The sequence below is a fragment of the Phodopus roborovskii genome, unplaced genomic scaffold (assembly GCF_943737965.1).
Source record: "Phodopus roborovskii unplaced genomic scaffold, PHOROB, whole genome shotgun sequence".
NCBI classification, from domain to species: Eukaryota; Metazoa; Chordata; class Mammalia; order Rodentia; family Cricetidae; genus Phodopus; species Phodopus roborovskii.
In genome coordinates, this window is record NW_026126469.1 from 29,479,945 (window position 1) to 29,505,172 (window position 25,228).

General features: G+C 40.7%; 1 protein-coding gene across 8 annotated transcripts in view; it reads right to left on the reverse strand.

Moving 5' to 3' along the window:
• Phldb2 (pleckstrin homology like domain family B member 2) overlaps positions 1-25,228 on the reverse strand; it is a 95,527-nt gene that overhangs the window by 4,033 nt on the left and 66,266 nt on the right. For 2 of the 8 annotated variants that reach the window (XM_051191554.1, XM_051191551.1), the window contains 11 exons: positions 24,993-25,148; positions 23,983-24,093; positions 22,725-22,814; positions 19,703-19,846; positions 16,875-17,015; positions 15,506-15,605; positions 10,881-10,901; positions 7,175-7,379; positions 5,090-5,180; positions 4,047-4,193; positions 1,794-2,013 (listed from right to left, as the gene is read on the reverse strand). In XM_051191554.1, the coding sequence (XP_051047511.1) occupies positions 1,794-2,013; positions 4,047-4,193; positions 5,090-5,180; positions 7,175-7,379; positions 10,881-10,901; positions 15,506-15,605; positions 16,875-17,015; positions 19,703-19,846; positions 22,725-22,814; positions 23,983-24,093; positions 24,993-25,148 (1,426 nt within the window). The remainder of the gene's footprint in view (positions 1-1,793; positions 2,014-4,046; positions 4,194-5,089; positions 5,181-7,174; positions 7,380-10,880; positions 10,902-15,505; positions 15,606-16,874; positions 17,016-19,702; positions 19,847-22,724; positions 22,815-23,982; positions 24,094-24,992; positions 25,149-25,228) is intronic. The other 6 variants (XM_051191556.1, XM_051191552.1, XM_051191553.1 and 3 more) reach the window with 5 other exon arrangements.

Sequence of the window (25,228 nt, forward strand, 5' to 3'; positions counted from 1 at the left end):
AGTAAATGTCAGTGTTCTCAGAAGGCAGAACATGGTGTAATGAGGGTTTTTTTTTTTTCAGGCTGCTTCATCTGGGATAATGTGCTCTGGAAAACACGAACCTCACAACTGCACTGAGCTGATGGGTATGGGTGAGATACTTGGATTCTCTCTCTCTCTCTCTCTCTCTCTCTCTCTCTCTCTCTCTCTCTCTCTCTCTCTCTCTCGGCAGCATCAGCCCATCAGTTTACAGACCTATTTCCATGTCTGTTTTCTTTAAAGACTCTCTTAAAGAGCTAGTATAGAGGGCAAGGTCATGCATACCAGGGGCCAAGTGCTCTTTAAAGCTTTCAGCATTCATGTTTGCATGTATCTATGCATGAGGCCATAAACTTTGATGATAAGCCAAGGGGGTGTGGCTTTTGTAGGGTCAAGGCTAGCCTGAGCTGCATCATGGTGAGTGACTGGAGATTGATCTACACCCATGCTTGAGGGTGTCTGGAAAAGGGATGGGGGCAGGGTCATATAGAGCACACATAGCTGATGATTGACAGCTGTTCCTCTGCTCAATCACTTCTGATGTGAATGCGAAAGAGCTGGAGGAATGTATTTCTTATCTGTTTGGGCACTAGGGTTCTGAACATGCCAAACTGGTATTTAAAATAAAATGGAAAAATCAGACATCAAAAGTTTTCATTTAGATACAGCCTTTGTATGGGTTAGAGGGAGGGAGGTTTGGAGAAGCTGGTAGGGTCCCTGAAATACACACCCGATTAATAGACACGAAACTGAAATCAGGTTCACAGACCAGAGAAACGGAGTAATGAAGATGCTCTTTCTTCTAAGGCCTTTTAATCTTTTCTGTTGGAACATTCTGAGTGAGGCTGTCTATACACACTGGCTTGCTACACACCGTGTCTGTGAGTTGTGTGGATGAAAGCTAGGTTGGATTTCTTTTGAAGCAGGTTATCTTTGCTATTGCACTAAAGGTTGCTAACTGTGGGTCTTTTTTGGGAGTCCGGATAGGAAAGCAGGCCCGTATGAGGGCCAGGCTGTTTGCTCTAATCAGCAACTTCAGAGCTAACTGGAGCCCACTCCAAAAGCCCCTCACTGGAAGGTGTGGGTCTCAGGCTGCTTCTCCAGCCCGAGACTGGGACTCCTTGGGTAGTATTTCCTTTCATCTATTGGTTCTGGCTTCTCATTCCACCCTCAGTGCAAATTGTGATTCTGACAAATGCTCTCCTAAGTGCTCCCACAGTGTCTCCAAAGCATGGGAACTGGGTGGTCTCACCCCTTCTTAGCAGCTAGAGATTTGGGCTAGACTAATGCCTATAAAGAGCGTGTTTCGCATTAATGGGATAATTTTTCTGGTCTTGTGTTTTAAAGGGCCATACTTTAATGTAAAAATACAGTCCATTTAAAAAATATTTGGACTATAGTCTATTTCAGAAACAGACTAGATTAATTCATGATAGATTAATTCACACTTTTAAAGCCACATGATTTCTATTTGTAAAAAAGTAATTCATGGCCCATTCAACTGCTTAAATAGGAATATAAAATAATGCATGCCTACCAAATATCTTTGCCATTTTTTCACATACCAACCTCTTCCTTCCCTCCTTTCTCTCTTTTCCTTTTTCTTTTGGAGATAGGATCTCACTATGTTGTTGCCTAGGTTAGTCTCACACTCATAGGTTCAAATGATCCTACTGTCTCAGCCTCTCAAATGTTCTAGGTTCAGATGATGAATTTCAATTTCCTCTTATTTTTAATGGATTCAAATGTCACTTTAATTTTTTTTTAATACTCACCTGCATAATAAGAAAATGTCCGCTTATTCCGGTCAAAAACAAACCAGCGTTTCTTCCATGTCTTAATTTTCCCACCCATTTTGATAAGGTACCCTCGGCAGGTCTTCTCTGTGATCGACACATGAAAACAGGTGTCAATATTGTGGCCTGCCGTCTCCACGTGACTCCGCAAATCGAAGTCTTCCTTCCGGACAGGCAGATAGCGAGTCAGAGGACGAGCCTGGAAAAGTGCAAAACCCATTAGAGAATGTTCTGCTTCAGATTGCTTATGTTAGATGTGAGAAGGAAACCCATTTCGTCTATAGAGAACTGCTTTGTTATGTTAGATCGTGTATGTTAAATCACATATGTTAGATTTCGAGAAAGAAGTGTAGAGCTGAGGCCTTCAAATGCCAAGTAATTTACAAGAACCTGAGATAAACAAGGCGTCTGTCATCTGGAGACTAACAGACATAATAACAGAATGGTACATTAGAGAAGGTGTGGCTAAAGGCAGGCCTGTTGCTTCCACTCCTTGAGGAGGGCAGAATCGAGAATGAAAAGACCTCACAAATGTAACATCAAAGAAGTCAGCCTGGAAGAAGCCATGTAGGGAATGAGACACAACAGTGCTCCCAAGGTAATCCCCACACAGCCCCATCCAACACACACTGTTTGTAGGTATAACCCTCAGAAGATGCCCCAGAGTTAAAACTGTTAGTTTGCCCACTTAAAGAAGAGGTGTATGCTTTGGAAAGAGAAGTTAAAATAAATGGAGGGGTAGGATCAATTCTGGAGCAGAGGCCCGAGGGATGTGCACAGATGTCTTGTTTTACTAATGATGAGGGCCAAGGTTCACATCATCCAGAGAGCACAGATCACATGGATGCCGCTTCCAAATGCTCCCTCTCTCTTTAAAATTCTGCTAAATAATGCCATGCTTTTGCCCTGGGGAAATGATCTAATCGTATAGTTGGCGGAAGAGCTTATAATCGAGACTAAAATAGAATTCTGCCCTTTGGCTTGGCTTCAGATGTTAAACAGGCATGGATGACCTTCACTGTCAGTCAAGTTTAGCAGAGTCCACATCATAAGCCAATGAAAGCATCCATTTCAGTTTCCATTTTCTTATCATTTTACCTTCACTGGAAGGCAGCTGCCACAGGCTTCCCAAAGCCCCAGCACACATAAAGTGTTAAAGACCAGTCGCTGTAGGACCAAATGGTCAGCAACTGGAGAAGATGAGGGAAATGATGCCTTCGGGTCTTCTAGATGAATGACCAACTTTTATGAAACTGATGTGAGCTTTACATGATGTGGTATTTTAAAAATCTCCATCCTCAGAAAATATGTACACTATTAGCAGCTATAGGGAAAAGAGCAGGGAAATCTAAGATGACCAAGAAAGAAAGCGAAACCAAATGGATGTTTTTCCTGCTTTTCCTGTCTTGGTTGAGTTTGTTAATTGAAGGAACATGTATTATAAATTGGTATAGGAAAGGGGACACATGTGTTTAGAAACAATCAATCAAACAAACAAAAAGGTAAAATTACTACCACCAGCCCAAGAAACTAGACTGGTAATATTTAAGTTTATCCTGTTTTGGAAAGTTTGCTTCTAGAGATTGTCTGATAGAATCTTCCCTCTATCAGTTTTTAGTTTGCATGGTATATATATCTATATGTATACTACACACACACACACACACACACACACACACACACACACACCTATACGCCAAGCTACGTGTTTTTTTAAACATTTTTAATTTGATTTTTAACTTAATTGTGTGTGTGTGTGTAAATGTGCACTTGAGTACATGTAGTACCATTGGGCCCCATGGAGCAGGAGTTTCTGAGCTGCTAGACATGAGTGCCAGCAGGGAGCAGAGCTCTAGTACTCTGGAAGAGAAAAAAGTGCTCTTAACTGCTGGCCATCTCTCTGGCCCTCTCTGTGTGTTTTTAATGACCACTGCAATGGCACTTTTCAAAGCTAGACAAAATATGTTCTCCTTTTCAATGTGCCTAGAGAATGGATGGACAGCTCTCTTTCTCCTGCATGTGAGTAGATCATGTGAGTCACATGTGAGTAGAGCAAAGTGTCTGTTGCCTGGTGATTCCCTAGAAGTTCTAAAATGAACACAGCCTGCACAATAATCCATTACTGAACCCTTCTGTCAAGCACAAGGTAGGTAGTCAGACAAATATAATATCTTCCACAAAATGACCACCAGGGGGAAACCTACACTAATGCATCCACATTGACTGACCAACCTGTGCCCTTTGTTTCTCTCTTATTTTCACTTCTTTTTCTATTAACTTCTGCCTCTGGCTGGTTTCTTCTTGCAGTCGTTTTTCTAGGATTTCCCGGCGTCGTTTTTCTTCTTCCAGAGCTCGTTTTTTGGCTTCCATTTCCCGTTCCTAATTATTATCATACAGAGTAATAAATTACTTAAAAGCATGGCATTTGAAAGGACCAATTAATAAATACCCAAACTCCAATTATCATTAGACAAATTTCATGTTGTATCCTAGTTTCTTGAAATATATAACTTGGGCTAACACAGACCATGATCACCTTCCGTCTATAGCTCCCAAAGTTATGCCATTAACTAATCAACCAATAAGTAAATATTAGTCTTCAGTAAAAATTTGGCTTGTGACTACAAGCAGGCATTTTGTTCTTCCTTGCAAACTGTCATGAAGCACTAGCCATGCAGCTTGGGTTGTTCTCTGGGAGACTGTCCTGGGTGAAGGCCACAGGTCCCTGCAATTCCTGTTATTGCTCTGTAGATTCCTGGCTGGAGGTCAGGGAGGAAGTTTTGTGGGAAGTGGGAAAGGAAAGGAGGTGCCCCCAGGGCAGGATGTGAAGGCCTTGGGAGGGGGATTCCTAAGGAAGTTCTCCTGATTCTGGCCTGAAATAAAGTCACAACAACATGGGGGTTTTGAATTGCACAACAGTGAGATCAGCAATGAGTTGGGAAGGACAAGAGAACACATAAGGAAACGTCCTTCCTCCTTCCTCCCTCAAGAAAACACCCACATGGCCATCAAGGGGAAACACAGTAGCAAGCAAGCATCCAGATCTCATTTCGGTCTGTGTAAAACACAGGCACACTCTACAAAGTTCCTGGACACAATAGCAAAGCAAAGGGCCTGGAAGCCACCTCTCTAGCACCTTCTCTTTTCGGACAAGAAAGGAGGCTGAGTGGCTACCCAAGGTCAGAGCCTTCAGTCAGGGCCCTGAAGCGAGGCTGCTGGCTCCTGGCCTCCACGCCCATCAGGGCCTCCCAGAAGGAGCTGTCTGCCTTCCTTACCCTGGACTCCAGCAGCCGGGTCTTCTCAGCGTGAGCCTGTTTCAAGAGTCTCTCCATTTCTTCTATTCTGCCAATATTGGACGTGCTGGCACTGATGTGGATAAAAATACCTTTTAAGAACATTTGCTGAGGGAGAGGAGTCTCGGAGGGTGACTGTGATTAAAATACGTGGTATGCACAAGGGAACTTCTCAAAGAATTAATAAAAATATACTTAAAACACATTTATTCAGCCCGGTGAGTCTCTCTGACACACACACTAAAGTTACATATCACAATCAAATCACACACACATACACACACAGAGTCAAGTTAAACGCCACAAATCAAAGATTTATAATTTGAAGGATATTACTCATGATGAATTGGTCTTCGGGCCAATCAATTCATCTCTGAAAATCACAGCTGAGATACCACAGTGTAGGAGTCAAAAAACAAGCATGCAAGCAAGGCCAGTGTAAACCGGTTAGAAACAAACAAGGCAAAGCTAATTCTTATGAAGTGGGCATCCAAAACGCAGCCTTCAGGTGTGACAGTGACAGCCATGTGAGCCTTTCCTTCAGTTACTGACTCTCACATTGTCATACAAACCAGATTGTCATCCTGTCCTATGTACATTATGCCTAATGTGTGAAGTTGCTTTCTTCAGCTAGGGACTATGTGTCACCCCTGCGGCTTGCTATGCCTTTGTATGTGTGAACATACAATGACTTTCTTTTTCTTTTTTCTCTTCTTTGCTGGAAGACACCATGATGAAGTCTAAGCAAACAAGTAGTTCAAAGACTATTGGGAGCAGGCTCTGTGGAGCACTGCCTTCCTCGGGATCATCTTGAAGCTGGTACACACAACAATCAAGGACTTTAAAAAAAAAAAAATGCTGCGCCAAAGGTTTTTTTAAACTATGCATTAAAACATCCCAAAATTATAAGTCTATTAAAGAAGTAATTCCATTCCAAAATTCTAGTGACACAAACTTGGTTTTGTGGTTTATTATGTCACAAAAAGCCATTTGCAGAGTGATAGAGTTACTTGGTTGTGGGCACATTTGCCTTCACTTTTTGTTGAAACATCGTTTTCAGGAGTACCAGAAAATGCCTGGAGCTGGGGTTGGTTTTGGTCTTTATTTAGACTGTCAATAAACACAAGGGTCAGAAAAACAGGTCTTGGTACACAGAAGTGGATGTCGTTCAGAGGCGGTTGGAGGGATAAGTGGGTAAGGGTGGTGAATGTGATCAAAATACATTACATATGTGGGGGTAGATTGTCAAAGAATAAATTTTAAAACATCTAGTCCATAAAGTAGGAAAAGAAGGTCTTAAGTCTCGGAAAACAGATAACTGAAGGCAAAGTCTGCAAAAATCCCATTCTGTTGAAATTCCAGAACTACCTCTTAGGAGAACATTCTGGATGCCACCTCCTTTTTTGCTTTTGCCTTTTTACTGACTTTGCAAACCCAGACTTTGTGCTCAGACTGTGAGAAAACATTAAGCTCCAGCTTTCTCAGTGTATTGGGAGCCCTCATCCTGGAGGAGAGCTAGGAGGAGGCCGGAGAAGAGGGACAGTTGGGGCTGGAACACTGGCTCCAGGTTTCACCTGAGCCGGTAGATGGCAGGGCATTCGTGGCCAGGGCTCCGGAAAAAGGAGAAGTGTTTGCTCCTGAGTCCATAGCACCACTTTTGCTTGTCTCGAAAGATGAAGGCAAATATGACTGGCTAAATCCTTTGCACAAATTTAAATATAGAATAATTAAAGCTTTCTCTCTACCAAAGCAAAAGGGCCAAAGGTCTTTTGAAGTTCTGACTCTGGTCTAGGAGATCATTGCCTTATTAATAAAAAGCAAGCACATACATAATTTGGAGTCTACCGACAGTGGTATCAACACAGCATGAATCAGAAACCAAGCACAAAGAGCTCAAAGTGAGAAAATGGATCATGTGATGCAAGGAAATGGCTTCCCAGGGTCCCCAGATTCCCTGCCCCATCTACACTGTAGATTTTATATCTAAAATTTGAGCTTATAATACACATTGTGTCTCAAACTGGTGTTTATGTTTGAAACCGGAAGATGGTTTTCATCAAGCGTTACCTAGAGATATTGTCTGGTGAACAGGCAGAAATGCTGGTCTCCATGCTATCTGAGCTGTCCAGGCTCAATGTGTCATAGGCCTGGTCCTTGTAGCTGTGATCTGGGTAACGGAAACTATTCAAGTAGACATTTGACTCAGATGCTGTGCGGTTGTAAAATTCAGGTTTCTGTCTCTGTCCTTCACTCATCTGTTGGTGATTATAACCTAAGGAGAAAGCCATAAATATGTAAATATGTCTCATTTATCAAGCTCAAAAATATCACAAATCTACAGACTCAAGCCAGCAATGAGAAACATCTGCATGTGAAATCTGGACACTGCTCAAATATAGTCTGAAGTCAAGAAAATCAAAGAAACAATGCCAGGCCCAGTGTGAGCAAGAATTCGAAGGAAGTGATCATGTGAGGGATTTTATTTGTCAGTGAGATCACTTGGCACTTCTTAAATCTCATCCCTACAACTCAGCATAGCCAGGAGTAATATATCAGGACATTAAAAGACACACACACACACACTCTCTCTCTCGCATGCATACATGCACACATGCACGCACACACATGTACACATGCATGCACAATCCCCCGAAGCCAGAAGCACAGTTAGAAGCTCTGAATCTTCTAGAAATTTCTGTGTTTCAGTGAAGCACTGTAGTGCCCAGTATAATGTCAGCATGACGGCACAGTTCTGCTGCTGCAACCCCATCCGTATCTTAGGAACATTCACAAAACAGCAAATGGATCACCCAGGCAGGGGTAGATGTTGGGAAATGTGTATTTCACGGTGTCTGTTTCAGATGCAATCAGCCTCTGCCTCTTTCATAGTCTCTGTCTTTTGTTCTCCCTTTCTCCTCCTCTAATTTCTCTTGTATGCCGATTACTTTTTAAAATAGTCAGGGTCAATAATCCTTCCTATAGACAGGTTCCTTCTCTTTGCTATGTTGCTAACTCTGCTTTCCCCACTTTAATAGTCAGCCCTGAGCTAACTGCTGTTAACTATTTGAAAATGTGGGTGTCAAAAGGATCAAAAGCACCATAAATGACAGGCACTTTCTTTCCCCTTGTACTCTGACAGCTGGCATATGAGGTCATTGCTCACTTGAGCTTTTGCTGTAGCTACCTCTGGGTGTTAACTATCACACTGTCTCCTTTTCAGTTGTCTACCATATGTACCCAGGAAGCAGGGACAGGAGCAAAAAATGGTTTATCATTTTTTTTTTCTGATAAGAGAAAAATCCATTTCCCATTAACCCAGGGAGTTGAGAGAAGTCCTATTAAGAGTTTACTAGACCACTTAAATATGGCATCTTTTCTTGGAAACTACCTTTCAATGAGGATTTTAAATAAGAGGGAACATTTGCCTAAAGGAAATAAACAACAACAACAACAGCATTACCACCACCACCACCAAAACAAAACAAAACAGTTTCAACAGCTGCTGGTTTACATTTGTTTAAAAATAGGGGCCTCACCCACGCCATGATGCCTTAATAAAGTACCATCTATCTAAAAGCTCTATAAAATTTATGAGCAACATGCTATTTTGTGTCTTTTGTATTTGTGTGGTTCTAAGGGGCTATGTGAAAATGTGCTGTTCAGACTGATGCATGTCTAGGACGATGAGATTTCCTCAAACGATCTGCCATTATTAATTACAGACACATATCACGGAACTAGGGGAAGACGTGAAGCACAGAGGCCACTGTGGAATCAGGCAGAACACCCTTTACAGCAGTGATCAGCACACACAGCTCCCACAAAGCCAGGCGTTCCAAGTTTCACTTGGAACATTATTCGGACATTTACCTTTTACACTTGAACTTTTGCAATTGTTAATTGTCCCTTTTCCAGATTTTCATTAGGAAAGGAAGGGAGAATGACAAGAGAAATTATTTGAGAAGGCTACCCGCAATTATTTCCTTATAACTTTCAGACAATGCCGAAGCTTCTTAGAAAGCCTTCACACTGGTATCAACTGCACCACAGACGGGTCCTCATGCTAATGTGAAAAATAAATCTCTAAATGACATGTGCATAATTTAGAGCATATGAGAGTTATATCCCTGGCTGTGATTTCTGTCCCGGCCCCTCCTTCTCCCCTCCCCCAAAGAGCTTTCTTCAGTGAAGAAAAGTCAGGAATGAAGATTCTGTGGACAGCAAAAAGGAGAGCTTGCACTTCTCAAACAACCCATGGCTTGTCTCCTCAATCTTTCAGAGTTCTTGGTTTTGTCTTGTTCTCTTCAGAAATATCCCAGACTAAGAAAATTAGTTTATACCTTTCAGTGAGAAAGGCAGGAAACAAAAAAAAGCTCAAAGTTTTCAGACATGCGCACAAGAAACAGTTACGCAACAATGAGAACTGCCCTGTGGCTTGTGGACCTCAGCTCCAAAGACCAACTCCGAATTTGCTGAGTTTTGCTCTGCGCTAAGGGGCTCACACCGTCATTCCAAACGCAGAATAAGGACCTAAAGTTCTACCGCAGTTTACACATCAAAGCCTGTGGACAGTGAACCCATTTCCAAGGCAGGATTTTCACTTCCTATATGAACAGGATATTCATCTCATCGAGATAGTCAACATTGCCAACTGGCAATATTTGTCTGTTACAACTATCAACCTGAGATGGATTTTCTCTACCAAACACATTTTTAAAAATGTTCTCCAGCCATTATAAATAAGGGCATGGCCATGGTACTGCGTGGCTGTCTGATGTATCAGCACTCAAGAGGCCAAGCAGTAAGGTTATTGTGAGTTCCAGCTTAACCTGGGATAAATAACAAGATTATTTTTCTTCCCGTTTTAAGAAAAGTAACAAATGAGTCAATAATAAGATAATAGATCTCTTCCTTGTAATCTTAGAACTTGAGTGAGCCAGTTTGGGGATTTGGGCTCAGATCTGACCATCCAAAGGCATGGACACGTTCTATGGAGGAAAGACCAGAGCACAAGCGACCTGGAAGAGCTGCACAGAGCAGCAGTCCCAGGAACTGCTGAGCCAAGAAACACCGCGGAGCAGCCTTAAACTGGTTGAGCATTTCCACTCTGGAGGTGCTGTGAGGGAGACACAGGTACCCACCTGGCTCACAGCAGACACCCTGCTGACGTACATCACAAAACCGGCACTGAATGAGTTCACCTTTTGTCTATAAACTCCAACGATCTGAGCGATCGCATAAAGCAGGAATGCATTTACTTTGGGGGATGGAGAAAAGAACTAGGGAAACTGGAGAGGTTTTTGACTCAAGTCTATTTGGTTTTGTGGCTACTTTTTTGTTATATAGCAAGAAAAACATTTAGTGGAATGAAAAGAGCTAAAAAAAAATAAATAGAAATAGAAATAAAGGCTCTTGAAAGTAGTGTGTGAAGGGGTAGTTCTAAAGTCTACAAAGCAAGACCTCATGCCTAGGCTTAGGCACAGAAAGTACCAGAAAACAGTAACTCTACCCTCATCCTTGCCCAAGAAAGCCATTAGATTGGAGGGCAAAGACCAGTCTTTTTTTAATTTTTATTTTTAATGCCAGTTTCAATAAATTCTGCCTTATTGGTACTCAAAGTTTCCTTGTGAATTAACCACACAATAGATGTAGTTTTCCCAACTTATTTCAAATACATATGATACATTTCTAATGACTATGTGTGTCTTAATTAGGAAATCGGGATGATTTAAGATTACAACCAAGGCTTAAGATGGAAGTGTGCACTTCTCACCTGCTGAGGGATTCATTCTTCCTAATGACAGTCCACAGCCAGAAGAATGGACCAGTCAGGAGGGGAGGGAAAGGCAGAGAAAGAGGAGAGATATAAGGTCAGAAAGGCTGATGAGGGGATGAAAAACTATTTACTCTAACATGCACTCTCTGGCTTTTTGTTAGTAATAACAAGTATGAATATGAATGACAATCACATCCAATCTAAGATTAGAAAGAAAAACTGAAGATTTTTTTTTTAAAAAAAGGCTCATGGTACATGCAGAGTTAGAAAAAAAAAAAAAAAGATTTTCTACAAAAGAAAAAAAAAAACCTTTACACATATCCACCAACCAGAAAATAGTGATGATAATAATAATAAAACTCCAAGATTATATTTATAAAAGCCTTTATTTTTCTCAAGCAGACAGTAGCAAATAGTATTCAAGAACTTAGGATAAAATGTCCTATTCAGGAGGCTGGAGAGGTGTCTCAGTGGGTAAGAGCACTGCCAGCTCCTCCAAAGGACCTGCGTTCCATTCCTAAAACCCATATGGCTGTTCACAACCTCCTGTAACTCCAGATCCAGGAGAGAGCTTGCTCTCTTCTAGAATCCCTGGGCACCAGGTACATATGTGGTAGATAAGAATACATGCAGGCAAAAACCCATACACATAAACATAAATAGACCAACCAAAATGTACATGCCATTCAATTATTGGATGCACAGCCCATGATACTTTTCAACAAGTTCTCTCTCATGCTATGCATTGCTACCTAACTTCACCAAGCTTATTCAAGCCAGGTGTTTACACTTTGCTTCACCCCGCAAAATCTTTCTTACCAAATGAGCTTAAGTGAAGCAAATATTGGAGAGATTCCCAAATCCTTCTATCCTTCCACCTAGCCTCTTATAAAGAGAAACATCCTAGTTTGCACTGAGCCTGGATACATTCCATGCCCACCCTTCTCTCTAAGTAGCCCCTCCAATGAGTGTAGGGCTACAATGGATCTTATTAATGACTGCTGTCATGATATTTGTGTCTCCTGCATGGTCTGAACTTGTTATAAAAGCCCACAAAAGTCATGCAGCTGCCTTTGAAGGAACAGCAACTGCCAGGAGCATTGCATGCCTTAAAAATGTACATCAATTGTTTTGTTTCATTTTGTTTCTCTCTATTGGATAAAAAGAACATTCAGACTAAAAATCTACCATTGTAGACTCTAAAATCAGAGCAGGCCATAAAGATGACTTGACAATGACATTTCCATCATGTTTGTTGGAAACAAAAACACCATACAAGGAGGTTGTCATACCTTTCTTGGGCTTTCCTGCATTTAACAAAAAAAAAAAAAAAAAAAAAAAAAAAAAAAAAAAGATAAAAATCTCATTCGTTCTAAAGCTTACAAAGTACAGTTGACAAGGTGCAAGCTGCATTTAAAAAAAGGCAACGACTTCTTGAGGAGTCCTCAGTTCTTGCCTTTGAACTCAGTTCCTTTCAATGTTTCTTGACTCACATTGTCAGTGCTATGAAAACAGTACTGATTGAAGAAGGCTTATACTTACACCATCATCCTTGATGTATCCATTACGAGTAGCAGCAAAAAAACAGTGCACTTTAGTTAATTGTGTACATAAAAACTAAATGATGAAGTCTACTAAATTTGACATAATGAAAACGTAGTAGATATAAATTTTGCAGACTGCAATTTTAATCACATTTGCTATTTTAATGACATCAACAAGTGCTGTGGAAACAATTCTAAATACATGATTCACCCCTCCTGGTCTCTGTGAGACACCCATATGGACTTTGTGTAAACTCCTGCCAATTTTTACCATCTGCTGTGGCTTGAAGAAATCTCATCCCTGGCTATTGCTCCTCTGGGGAGAGGAGCAGGGCTGAGTTCACAGAACACATTGGTCATGGTTCTTCAGAGCTGTCAATCAGAGGCCCATGAAGCTCTAAGCAAGTTGTTACTTTAGCAGGTACAGCAAAGCCTGAAGCTACAGTTTTCTCATGTGCACAGGAGTTACGGCAAAGGAGAACAAGAGCACCAAAGAGAGATAAGGCAGTAGACTTTGCAGTGCCTATATCCATAACATGACTTCAGAGATTGGTTTAGGTTCTTTACAAAACTACCCCATTATCCAAGGGTTTGAAATGCAGATTTGAAAAGTAGACCAGAAATTCCCCACCTTCATCTTCTCACAAGAACCCAGCTGCGTGGTGCTGCAAGCAATTCTCAACTTCATGGATCTAGTCATTTAGTAGATCCAGCTTTCCATGCTCTCCAATTTAAAAAAAAAAATGTTTTTGGTACTGTGTTGTGGAATATTAATTTAAGATGTGTTACATTTGTTTTTGCTATGGAAAATGTGTTTAATGATGCAAAGATGTGTTGCATTCTTTTATGATGCATTTGTTTAATTCTGTGAAGCTGTGCTACTTTGCCTGCCTAAAACACCTGACTGGTCCAATAAAGGGCGGAACCATCAACAGCTGTACAGGAGAAAGGATAGGCAGAACTGCCAGGCAGAGAATAAATATAAGGAGAAAAAGAAAAGGAGGGTCAAAAAAGGAGGAGAGGAGGATGGCAGAGGCCAGCTACCCAGTCATACAGCTAGACACAGAATAAGAAGGAAAGAAAAGATATAGAGAAACAGAAAAAGGTAAAAGCCCTGAGGCAAAAGATAGATGGGATAATTTAAAATAAGAAAAGCTAGCAAGAAACAAGCCAAGCTAAGGCAGGGCATTTACAAGCAATTATAAGTCTCTGTGTGTTCATTTGGGAGCTAGGTGGTGGGTCCCCAAAGAGCAAAGAGGTAAGAGTAGGAAAAACAAAACAAAACAAAACAAAAAAACCAAAACCAACTACAGTACTAGGAATAGTTATTTCTGATGCAGATTCCCTTTCCTCGGGGCTCTACCTTTTCCTAAAGCTCAGTAACACTAATAGCTCATGCATATGCAGGATAAAAAGTTCATGAATACGCAGAAAAGTCTCAGCTGCATGGCCACTCCAAGTTTGGATGCCTTCCACTAGTGTGGAATAAACATTTTAAGGGAAACATAGTTACAGAAAAATAGTTCAATAGGGAATAGATTTGACCTTCAAGTTAACAGACATGAGAGCCAAAATAGATTTCCATCCTTATTGTGAATACTAAGAAGTATTTTATATTCCTAAGAAATTATAAGTAAAACAGAAGTCTATCAAACATGTTTTATTTAAATATTACAAATATAAACCTCAAATAAACACTATAGCCTACCTTAACTCTTTTTTTTTTGCTACCTAGCTCAGGCTAGCCTTGAATTCCTGAAACTTTCTGCCTCCGTTTTACCACTTCCAAGAAAGGAGATTACAGGCATATGCCACTTTGCCCAGCTTTATTAAGTCCTTTCTTTTGAGACAAGGTCTCACTCACTATGTAGCTCAGGTTGACTTAAAACTTGTGATCCTCCTGCCTCAGCCTCCTGAAATACAATATTTACTACCGAGAAAAAATATTAATGTTTGCTCCATTAACTCATTAAATCACATTTAATGCTAACCTGAAACCTCATCCCAGTAATGTATATGTAGTATGTGTGTGTATATATGTACACACACACACACACACACACACACACACACAGTGATTATACCCTAATACCATCAGTAGAGAAGCCCACCAATTAGAGTTCAATTTTAATTTGCATAAAGGGAAAAATTTTAATCCATTAATTCATGAATGCATTTGATGGTCAAAACCTGACAGATTTTTCCTTTATATCTTCAATAGACCTCCACCATTACATTTGACATTTTATTAAAATCACCTGTTATGTGTCTCCATCCTTTCCCTCTAGACTCAAAGTATTTCAAAGTTAAATAATATGCCATTCATTTGCATTCTTGGTGTCTAGTACAAATCTGCTAAAAAATTAAAGCTAATATGAGTTATTGTTGTAAACTACTGTACTAACACAGCAACTTCATTTCATTAAGAGTCTTGCTTCTGGAATGATACTGTAGTAACTTTCACTTTCCCTTAAAGACTATTTGATAACCCTATTTCACATGTAATATGTTGTTTTAAAGAACATACACCAAGAACCCAGATCCACCTAAAACCTAAACACACAGCAGAAGGTCTCAAGCTTACAACCAAAAGGCTCAAAGAAATTCTCTTCTGGGCCTATTAACCATGTGGTCATTTAACAGTGTCAGCCACAGACAAGCCTAGTGATTCGGTGAAGTACCCTGGAAATTTCTCAGTATTTCAGTGATTTTCTTTCTTTTCTTGTCTTCTCTCTCTCTCTCTCTCTCTCTCTCTCTCTCTCTCTCTCTCTCTCTCTCTCTCAAATGGGAAGGTTAGTAATTCTCTCAAGGCCTTTCGAGTGTGGAAGTTTGACTGAACTTGTAAAGCACAACTGGTGTGTTTACAATGCACTGGCCATATGTGCAAACAGAGAAGTGTTACCGTGTTACAAAGGTGATGTCACACACGTCCTCTCCCAAAGGCAAACATACTAATAGTAAAATTTAGGACATGGTTGATCTTCCCCCTAGCACCTTCAACTTTGTTCTCATCACCTCTCCCTGGAGAATTCCCATGCTTAAAAGAAGACCATGATAGGTGATTTAAAGGGTGCATACCTCTGAGCATCCTCCGTGATTCCGAGTCCTTGGTCATTGTTGCCAACGAGTGGGGGAGCACACTGCCACAGCTGTTGCTCTGGCCCAAAGGCAGGTGAGCCTGAGAGAAGTGGAGGGGGGCGCAATTCAGGCAAAGTAGACTGAACATCAAATGGTACCCAAGGACATGGTCACACTCCTGTTTTGAACGCTCCTCTCTAAGTACAGGGGGAAGAGCTGTTTGCTCTTAAGTCCCACTTCTTGATGCCAAAAGGTGAAGGCTAGCCACCCACTGTTGCTCTCAAGAAACTCTACTGCGGTCTCCGAATCACAGCACATCTTTCACCAGCAACAATTTCAAAAGAGAACATGGGTGGAGAAAGACACTGTTTCGTGAGAGTGACGGAAAGCTCCTCATGCATAAGGTACAGAGGGCAGGTGCACGGCCAGGGATGCATGCACACCATGCAAAACCACAGGGACAAGCTGTCCATGCCCAAATGGTATAGTCTCTCTGCTACGCTGAAACCCAGTAAGAGCCACTGGCTTTAGCACATTTCCTTGGGTATTTGCTGTTTGTGATAAGGTCTTGCTCTATAGGCAAATTCATACTGAGCCCCTCTTCAGCCTTCACAGGTGTCCTCACCATGTACAGCTCTTAATCTTTTTAAATAGAGAAATCTATGTAAATCTAGTCCGTGTGAATGAAGTCCATTTAAAGCACCATTTTGTAAAATAGATTACAATACAGTTACTCTAATTATGAATATGAGAAGGGCTGAAGGTCTATCCCACTAAAAGCTTCCCCTCTACTCCATTCTCTCTTTCTAAATAACCCCCTGAACATGCCCGCAGAGGGCACAGGTGTCAGATCACTAGTGTTCATAGTCTGACTCCTCCAGTTTCCAGCTGAGGGATCTTGGGTTGTCACTTAGCTTCTTCTCCCCGTTCTTCTTGAGTTTATCCACTACTAGGGTGGTGACGAGTAAGCATTTACATAGTGGTGCTAGGTTCACATAAAGGGCTAACCCTGGTGCCATGCTTGCAGACACTGCCTGCTAACTATTGAGTACTGTTATTCCTGAAGCTCGGAGCCTATGTTCTGGGTTACTTCTAAATATGGGTACAGCCAGAGGGCATCTGTCCTATGAGTGAAGAGTACCCACCATGTGTACGGTGGTTGCAGAAAATACATTCTTTAGCCCAGAATGTGCAATTCTGGATACCCTCAGAATGGGACAGAAGAAGCAATTTAGTTATGACATCTGCCCAACAAGCAAATGTAACGACATAGTATTCAGTTATTTTTGCATTTGAAAGACTTGGCCTTTGTTGGCAACCACAGCAAGATGTTACAGAAAGAGAAGGCCTTGGCTCTTCTGAGTCCTACCTTCGGGGTGCTGTCTCTCCCCATGGTGGCACTGCTGAAGTGTGGGGAGACGGAAGGTGTGGTTTTCTTTCGAGGCAAAGTGTCACTCAGATAGAGACCTTCTTTGTGCTGTTTTTTCCTTTCTTCCAGACTTCTAAAGTGCTTTAAAAGCAAATGCAAAGCAGAACGGCAAAACTTGACTGACTGACACACATCATTGCCACAGGGAAGAAGCAGGGTGCTCGCAGAGGAGCTTTGAAGTTGAATTTTGAAGTTTCTTTCACATTAACAGATCAGAGTTAACTCTGGGTGTGACGAGACATGGGAAATTATTATTATTATTGCCCTATGACTTTTATTTTCTTTAAGAGAATCCACCTTTTACTTCTATAGTGCTGTTTACAAATTGCTGCATCACACCATTGCTGTGATGGTCCCACTGGGTGGATGGAGGAACAGCAGATGGACAAAGCAAGCCAGGGATTCCCTACTCCCTGTGTCTGTTTAGAGAGTTCTGTGTGGTGACACAGACGCCAGTGAGGGAGATGAGAAGTAGGAAGTGGGAGAGGATGAAGAGAATGGACAGTACCAGGACAGTTGTAAAATAGTAACCCTTCATATCACATTATACTCCAAACCAATGTAGATGGCTTCCGTCTGGTACTTCTATTTTAAAAGCTCATCATGGTCAAGGAGATCCCATAATAATCTCTCATATTTAAATGCTCCAATAGACTACTCCTTCCTTCTTTCCTTCCTCCCTCTCTCCCTCCCTCCCTCCCTTCCTTCCTTTCCAATCAGATTTCTAGGGCAAGATTTTTACCACCTTAAAACATCCAAATTTTGCTTGACCTCTCTACACTCCTCAAAATGTCTTGGGATAGTAAAACGACGTCATAATAAAGTATCCTTTCTTTAGGTCACTTTAGTGCTAATCTCGGGCTTTTGAAATACATAAAAGCTAATGTATGCTAGTGGTGTTAATGTTTGCATTTTAATGTTATAACGATATATTCCTAGCAGCTAGTATTTATTCAGAGCTTCCTATGGGCCAGGTTTGATGTTCCACGTTCACGATCTCATTCGGCTCTTCTAGCAATCTTCTGAGGTTGGTATTCTTTCTGTATTTCCTAAGTGAGGAATCTGGGGTACAGAGATATTTCATAAGCTTGCCTGAGGTTCTGCAGCCAGAAGGTGGCAGAGTTGGAATACATGGGGCCAGAGAACCCTCATCATCATAAAACCTCAACAATGATTGGGTGACTGATTTCAGTTAGAGAGCAGCATCAGAATACTTTTTGTTATCACTGTGACCAAATGGCATAAGTTCCTAGGCTTTGACTTTTCAGAATTCGATAAACTAAGTAAGATACTGTATTGAAATTGGTCTGTTAATACTGGGCATAAGGCTCAAAAACTGATTGTTTTGCCACCAAAGGTGTTGTGTGTCCTGAATGAAGGTGCTAATGAGGTTAACATCACATTAAAACGAAAGGCAAGTAATGCTTTCATTCTCCAGGTTCATCAGTTACTTGACTCAACTCTTTCACAGGTTCTGTTTTACATCAGTGCAGATGACAGTAGCAGGAGACACAGGCCTTTTACAAAGGTACCAAGTCTCAGATGGACAGAAATCCTTTTCTACAGGGTCAGTAAAAGGATGGAGAGTTGTAAGGGGCTTAGCAAATCTGGACAGAGCACTGGAATGACATCTACTATTACAGCTTCAATAACATAATAAAAATGTGTTGTCACAACTTTTTACGCTATGCATTTTATGGAAACACTTGTTGGCATATTGAGAAAGATGTGAGACAAGCCTCACTATCTTGTTGAATGGGAGCTGAAAAGCATGATGAAACATATCAAAGCTTTAATAGCCCCAGTACCCTTAGCTCACACTAAATATCTCTAAGAAGGAGGTAAGAAAGAAAACTACTCTGCAGCTTGCCTTTCCAAAAAAAAAAAAAAAAAAATCAGCTTTGGAAAAGACAAAGATACCGTATCAATGATGCTTTTATTAAGGTAAAATCCCCAAGCTCTGTCCACCTTTCAAGTTACCTGTTGCTCCAGCTGCTGCTGCCTTCTGTGTTTCTTAGCTGGCAGAGGAGGAGGGGTATCATTTAAAGGGAAAGAATCGACAGATGTAGCCATGACTTCAGGCCAAGGGGCTGATGAAGGCTGAGTGACAGGATGGAGAGAAAGGGTGGAAGGAAACATAGATCCGGAAGAGACAGCTGACCTTGGCTTTAGAGGAGAAAGAAGAGGTATACACAGACCAGCATGAGATGAGAGGGCTAAGGAGGCGGACATGAAATCCATAATCTGGTTGTTTAGACTGATGGTGTACAGGCACAATCTTCCAATTTAGCCTCTTGTTAAAATCCCACCCAGCAGGGAATGCGATCAGTAGAAGGTAATTACCTTTCACTTCACTGGCCACTCCCAAGAGTGCTTAACATTAAGTGTTATGCTTAAGAAAGCATAACAATTAAAGCATGATTCAATATTGCCAGGCAAAACAGACAACAAAACCCATCAGAGAAAGGTGAGTTTGAATCTAAGAAAACTAGGTTTGGTTATAATGCTAAGACATAGACCTTATTTGTTGGCACTTATGTCTAGCCCTAAAGTATTACCACACATTTCATGGTTTCTAACATTTTTAGTGTAGAACAATGTACCTTCCCCCCACTCCAATATGGTCTAATTCATATACTCAACATTTTTCTGGCCCTTTGGAACACAGACATTCATTTTGCTAATTTTCAGTGAACTGTGGGTTAATTTCTGACATGAGAAAAAGCAGTGAATGAATGAATGAATGAAAGAAATGCATGCCCACACACCTCTGAACTCTGGGGCTGGCTCACCGGCACAGCCAAGGCAGGCTCAGTGACAGCAGCATCAGCATCAGCAGGGAACTGAGTGGAAGGGGATAGATTCGTGGAATTGTCACATGACTCATTAATCTCATTTACATTGACATAGCCCTAAAAGGAGGAATTCAGAAGTTAAACACAAAGAAAGCAAAAGCTGAGGCATGCGAGAGGATTAATGTTCCCAGTACAATGAGTTAGCTGAGCACATCACAGCCAGGTACCTGGGCAATACTCAATGTCTCATGAAGTGAATGATCAGCAATGAAAATGGATTTGCAGTGCTCAAAATTGAAAAATGTCATTCAAAGTATTAACCATAATTTCTGGTGAAATCAAGATGACCATATGATAAATATCCAGAGGTCTCAGCATCACTCTGTCAACGAAATGTTATTATCTCTACACATATACTGAACAATCACATACACAATAGACAGTGTAACCACTCACTCTCTGATTCACAAGTTTTTTTCCACAAAGATGCATGGTTTTTATTTTCTCTTTTGAAAATTACAACATCAGAATAAGTGGGTTGATGGGCTACTGGGTTTTGCATCAAGAAAACATTTATAAAAATAGCAACTTAGTTTTAGTGGTATTTTGTTTTGGATATTTCAGCTCAGAAAGAATAAGAAGGATATTCTTTACAGAGTTGCAGCCTATCACTGAGTAATGCTACCACTCAAGGCAATTTCTCCAATGCAAACTCTGTTTCTAGGACAGAGACGTTCTAGTTACTTTGAACTCAGTGATCCAGTTCCATCTGTAGCTTAAAGAAAATGCCCATGAATCAAAATCTCTCAATCAAAATGCTATCTTTGTGGAAAAGGCACTCAGCATGATTGTCATGGAAAGTTATTACACAAGTCAATCGAGATTTTTGTCACATCAATGAAACATCTGAAACACAGGATAAAGCATACAAAATAACAGTTCTTTGAAAGTGGATTCAATTTGACCTTGGGGTTCCATTTTTATATCATTAATGATGGAGACACTACTATGATTTTCAACAAGTGACTCCATGCAGCAAGAACTCTAACCTGGAAATGAAAGGTTTGTATGGACAACCCATCATTACAGCAAAGCAGGGAAAATTAGAGCTGATTATTACCAACCAATGTCCTAAAGTCTTGCAGAGCAGAAAGGGACACAGGTATTAGGTGATATTTTATGCAGTTCAACTGAAGCAAGGGGTAAATTAGGCTGTCCAAATTTCATTTTGTCTGTGGTAGTGGATCAGAATGGAAATTATGTTTTTGCTGGGTTGATATAAAAGCTTTAAAGTTGGGCTTTGAAAATTCCCTTTTGTGAGTATTAGGCCATACAGTTTAATTGATTCAAAGAGCTGTCTCTGTGTCAGATGCAGGTGATCTGTAAGAACCTGGTAAAGTGATCATTCTGCAGAAGGAGGCTGGCAGAGAAAAGAGAGAAAAAGAAGGTGAAGGCAAAAAGATTGGAAACTAGCAAATCAAAACACCCTACCAGTCAAGTCATCATATTACATGTTGAGAACATGCAGATACTGGACAGATATTGTACAGACACACACACAAAGTAGTCAAAAAGTAAATAGACCTTTAGACACCCAAGAGTCTTCAGAAAAAGCAAAAGCCAACTCATCAATATGACAGGAGACATTTTTGCCCATTGGGGGGTAGACAGAAAGGATTAAAGGCCCATGTAATCCATTTGCTACCATTTGCTACCCTCCCTCAGGGTCAACCTCCATGTTTCCCTATAACCTACTCTTGCCTCATCTTTGGATACCCCAGCAAGAAGCATTAGCCATTCACCTCACCCAGAAATTGGGAACATGCATCATTCTCGAATGTTCCTTTGTCATCTCACCACAAAATCCAATGCATCATCAAGAACTTTCAATTCTATTTGCAAAATACATATAAATCCAACCAGCTTTCCATCTCACTGCCATTGCTGGAATCTAAGCTCTATCCTGCACTACTGGAGCCATTTCTGACCCAGTGATTTCTGAATGGCCCAGAGTGAGCTTTACAAATGTATATCAAATGTCACATCTCTACTTAAAACCATTTAGAGGCTTCCCAGAACACATAAGCAAGCTGTGTTACATTAACACAGCTCACAAGGCCTACCTTACACCTTACTGATCTTATCTTATTCCTATATGTTTCATTCACAACCATAATCACCTCATTGACCTTGCCTATTATATGTTCCCAATAATGAAAACTGTGAAATGCTATGACCTAACAAAGCTTCTAGAGAAATATTTTTAAAATGCTTCTAAGATACAAACATGGCCACACTAGTCATTGTGATGGACATTTTATTTTGTATACCTGCACATGCATGAATAAGCATGTGTACACACACACACACACACACGAATTTTCTAGCTATGAATTCCTCACTCTGCTTTCCTATAAATAAAAGCATTCTTTTGGTTAGGCAAATTTTTAGGTAGCAACAATCCTTTTCCTTAGTTTATAACTCAATATAGAGAAAGTTACTTTATCATTGGCGTCATACTCTTCCACAGCAGAGTCAAAATGTCCAATCACAGCAGCTCTGGGAGAGAATATTTGGACAAGAGTGATACTGGGGACAAGAGGGTGATTGTTCAAGAGTATGTATGGCTAATGCAAATAGGGGCTTCCAAGTGAAGGGAAAAGTAAGATCAAAGGGGGGAAAAAGACAGCCATCTTCTCAAATACTTATGTTCTTATTCTATAAGACTCATGAGGCAAAGAAGAAAAGAGAAAAGAGGAAGAAAGGATGAGGAAAGGAGATGTGTCTTGACACACACACACAAACATGCACACACACGAAGATGACCCCTAGACTCCTCGAAACATAAATAAGGAATGACATGAAACTTATCAAGCATTGCGAGTTTCCCCAAGCCATTTAAGTAAGCTAAAGTTTTTATTAGTTAACTTATACAAAACTGAGGTTTATCTGATTTTCAAGTTGACATGAGAGAACTTATAAAACTGTGGCTTACCTCTTTCAGAGTACTGGGGTTAATAGGAAATCCTTTTCCTCCAGTGAGGCTGGAGTACTTCTTTTCCAGATGACAAAGATTCTCCTTTTCCTAAAAGCATACAAAATCTATTATACTGGAGACAAACATCAAAACCCCAGACATTCCCATTTCTATTTTATTCCCTCATACTCACTAAAGGCTTGTCACTACAGCTGTCTCACCTACTATTAGCTGATATGATGCATGCACAATTTCCCAAACATATTTAGTTAGATAACCCATCATTCAAGATGAATTTTACAAAGTAAAATACAAAGTATTTTCTCAAGGAAAATACAGGCTGTTCTAATTGAAGCAGAAAATGGCACCACTCAAGGGTTTCTGGAAGCCAACAGAGCAGGAAGAAGCTGCCAGGATGTATGAGGGATGCAGAGGCCTCTCAAGTGGACTAACAGTTTTACAAAAAGGTCCCGTCTCTGCTGTCATAAGCAAAAGTAGCTGAGAAGGGAATGCACACTTCTTGCTGGTGGGTATCATGGTCCACCTCATTCTGGACTCTGTCCTCCTCCTGCTCTCTGCTGTGGGGCCATCACATATTTCCACTACCTCAATACATGTCCCCAGGTTGTGGCTTTGACCTGAGATCCCATCAGCTTTAGTGTTTGGTGTCTTATATCATCAGAGGTGGCTACAGCTTTTTTGTTTGTTTGTTTCATTGTCTTCATCCAAGGAATCCTTTTTAAGAGTCACTTTATGGGGACAGATAAAGACACAGGCCCAAGGGAGGATGCTGGTGCTCTTCTAACCAAGCCATATGGAATATCTCCAGATTCAGCTAAGTCAAACTAAATTCAATGAGAGCTTTATGAGGAAGATCCCCACACACAAATAATCGCAGTTGGAAACACTGAAGGACTTGAGTCAAAATTTTCAAAGGCTGTATAAAGAATATTTCCCCTAAATCTACCACAACCTATTGTTAGACTACCTTTAACTGCCTGATGAAATGTATGGTTTTTTTTAAAATAGGAAATAAGAGAAAATACAGATTTGCCACAGTCTTTTTCAGTGATTAAAGGATATGATGGAAATCTCCCGATGACTGTCTGAGTCGTAGGTAATCATCAGAGAGTATTGTTACCAATGGGGAAGATGACACAGCAAGTGAAAATAAATGACTTTCTCCGAGTATAAAGTATGACACCAGAAGAGACTGCCGGTGCCCGGCCGGAAGTAGTGATTTCACTGTTGCCGCTGCCGAACAGGAAGTACTCACTCTTTGGAGCATCGTTATTAGATTGTTCTTTTCTTTCACGAAGTGATCTTGTTCCCTCTGAGCCTGCTGAACAATGTGACTGGCTTGCTTTTTCAATGCAGAAATTTTTTCCTGGGGAACAAAAGTAATCGTAGAAAGATGCACATGAGGCAATCAAAGGTTTACCAGTCTGTCCTGGGCAAAGAAGAAAAAGGGCTTTGGAGCCTGAATAACGCTGCTCACATTTTAGTTGCCAGTGGACCACCATGATCACCTAAGGCTAAGAAGCATCGGCCTTGACCGACCAAGCTCAATGCTTCTTGATTTACAGACAATGCTGTAAGTCACAGCACTTGAAAGATTATTCTTAAAAAAACAGAATTCAATAGGAAATCAGTTGATGTTTTTTAACATGCTGAAAAAAAAAAAAAAAATGAATTCCTCCGTCAAACCAGAAGTCACTTTCTTTCTCTGGCTTTCATCCTCTCCATCAACTTTATCCTTCAAGTTTACCAAATTAGTACAATGTCCTAAGGTAAGCTTATGAATTCTGGAATAAATTCGAGATGCATCTAGGTGCTATGGGCTGAGTCCACAGTAATCAGAATGATTTTCTACTAGTCTGTTGCTAATGGTAACGGGCTCCCAGTTAGCACTGGAGATTATTAATCAATGGGAAGAGAAAATTCCAAAATAGATTTTGTCCACAGAATTATTCTAACTCTAGTTCTTTCAAATGCCAGAGGGAGAGACTTGAAACAAAGAGCTGATTATGTGGGTTTTCATGCAAGTTAAATAAAAAGGGAGGGCTGTATTATGCATAAATACCTTTATAATATTAGAACAGTGACTGTAACATGTCTCGATTCATAGAGCATAGAGCAACATTGTTGCAGGGCAAATGTGATAAAACAAAAAGAATGCTCAGATATAGAGACCGAGTCTACGGCTATATGAATGACCATGATTACTGTAACACAGTTAATAGTAAATTTTCATGTTTTAACCTCCAGTGTCCCAGAGCAAATTACCTTCCTAGCGACGATGTTCCGCTGATACTCCGCCACCTCTCTCAGGAGCTGTTGAGTCAAGTTCTCCTTTTCCTCGTCAAGACGGCTCTCATGCTCAAGCTGCTGGAATTCCAAGTCTTCAAAATGTTTGCTCTCAACATCCAACAGGTCAGCATCCTTTGGAGAAAATGGAATGAAAATGAAGCATGCCAGAGTGGCTGCAGCCTTCCCAACATGAAGAAAGAGCAATTCAAAGT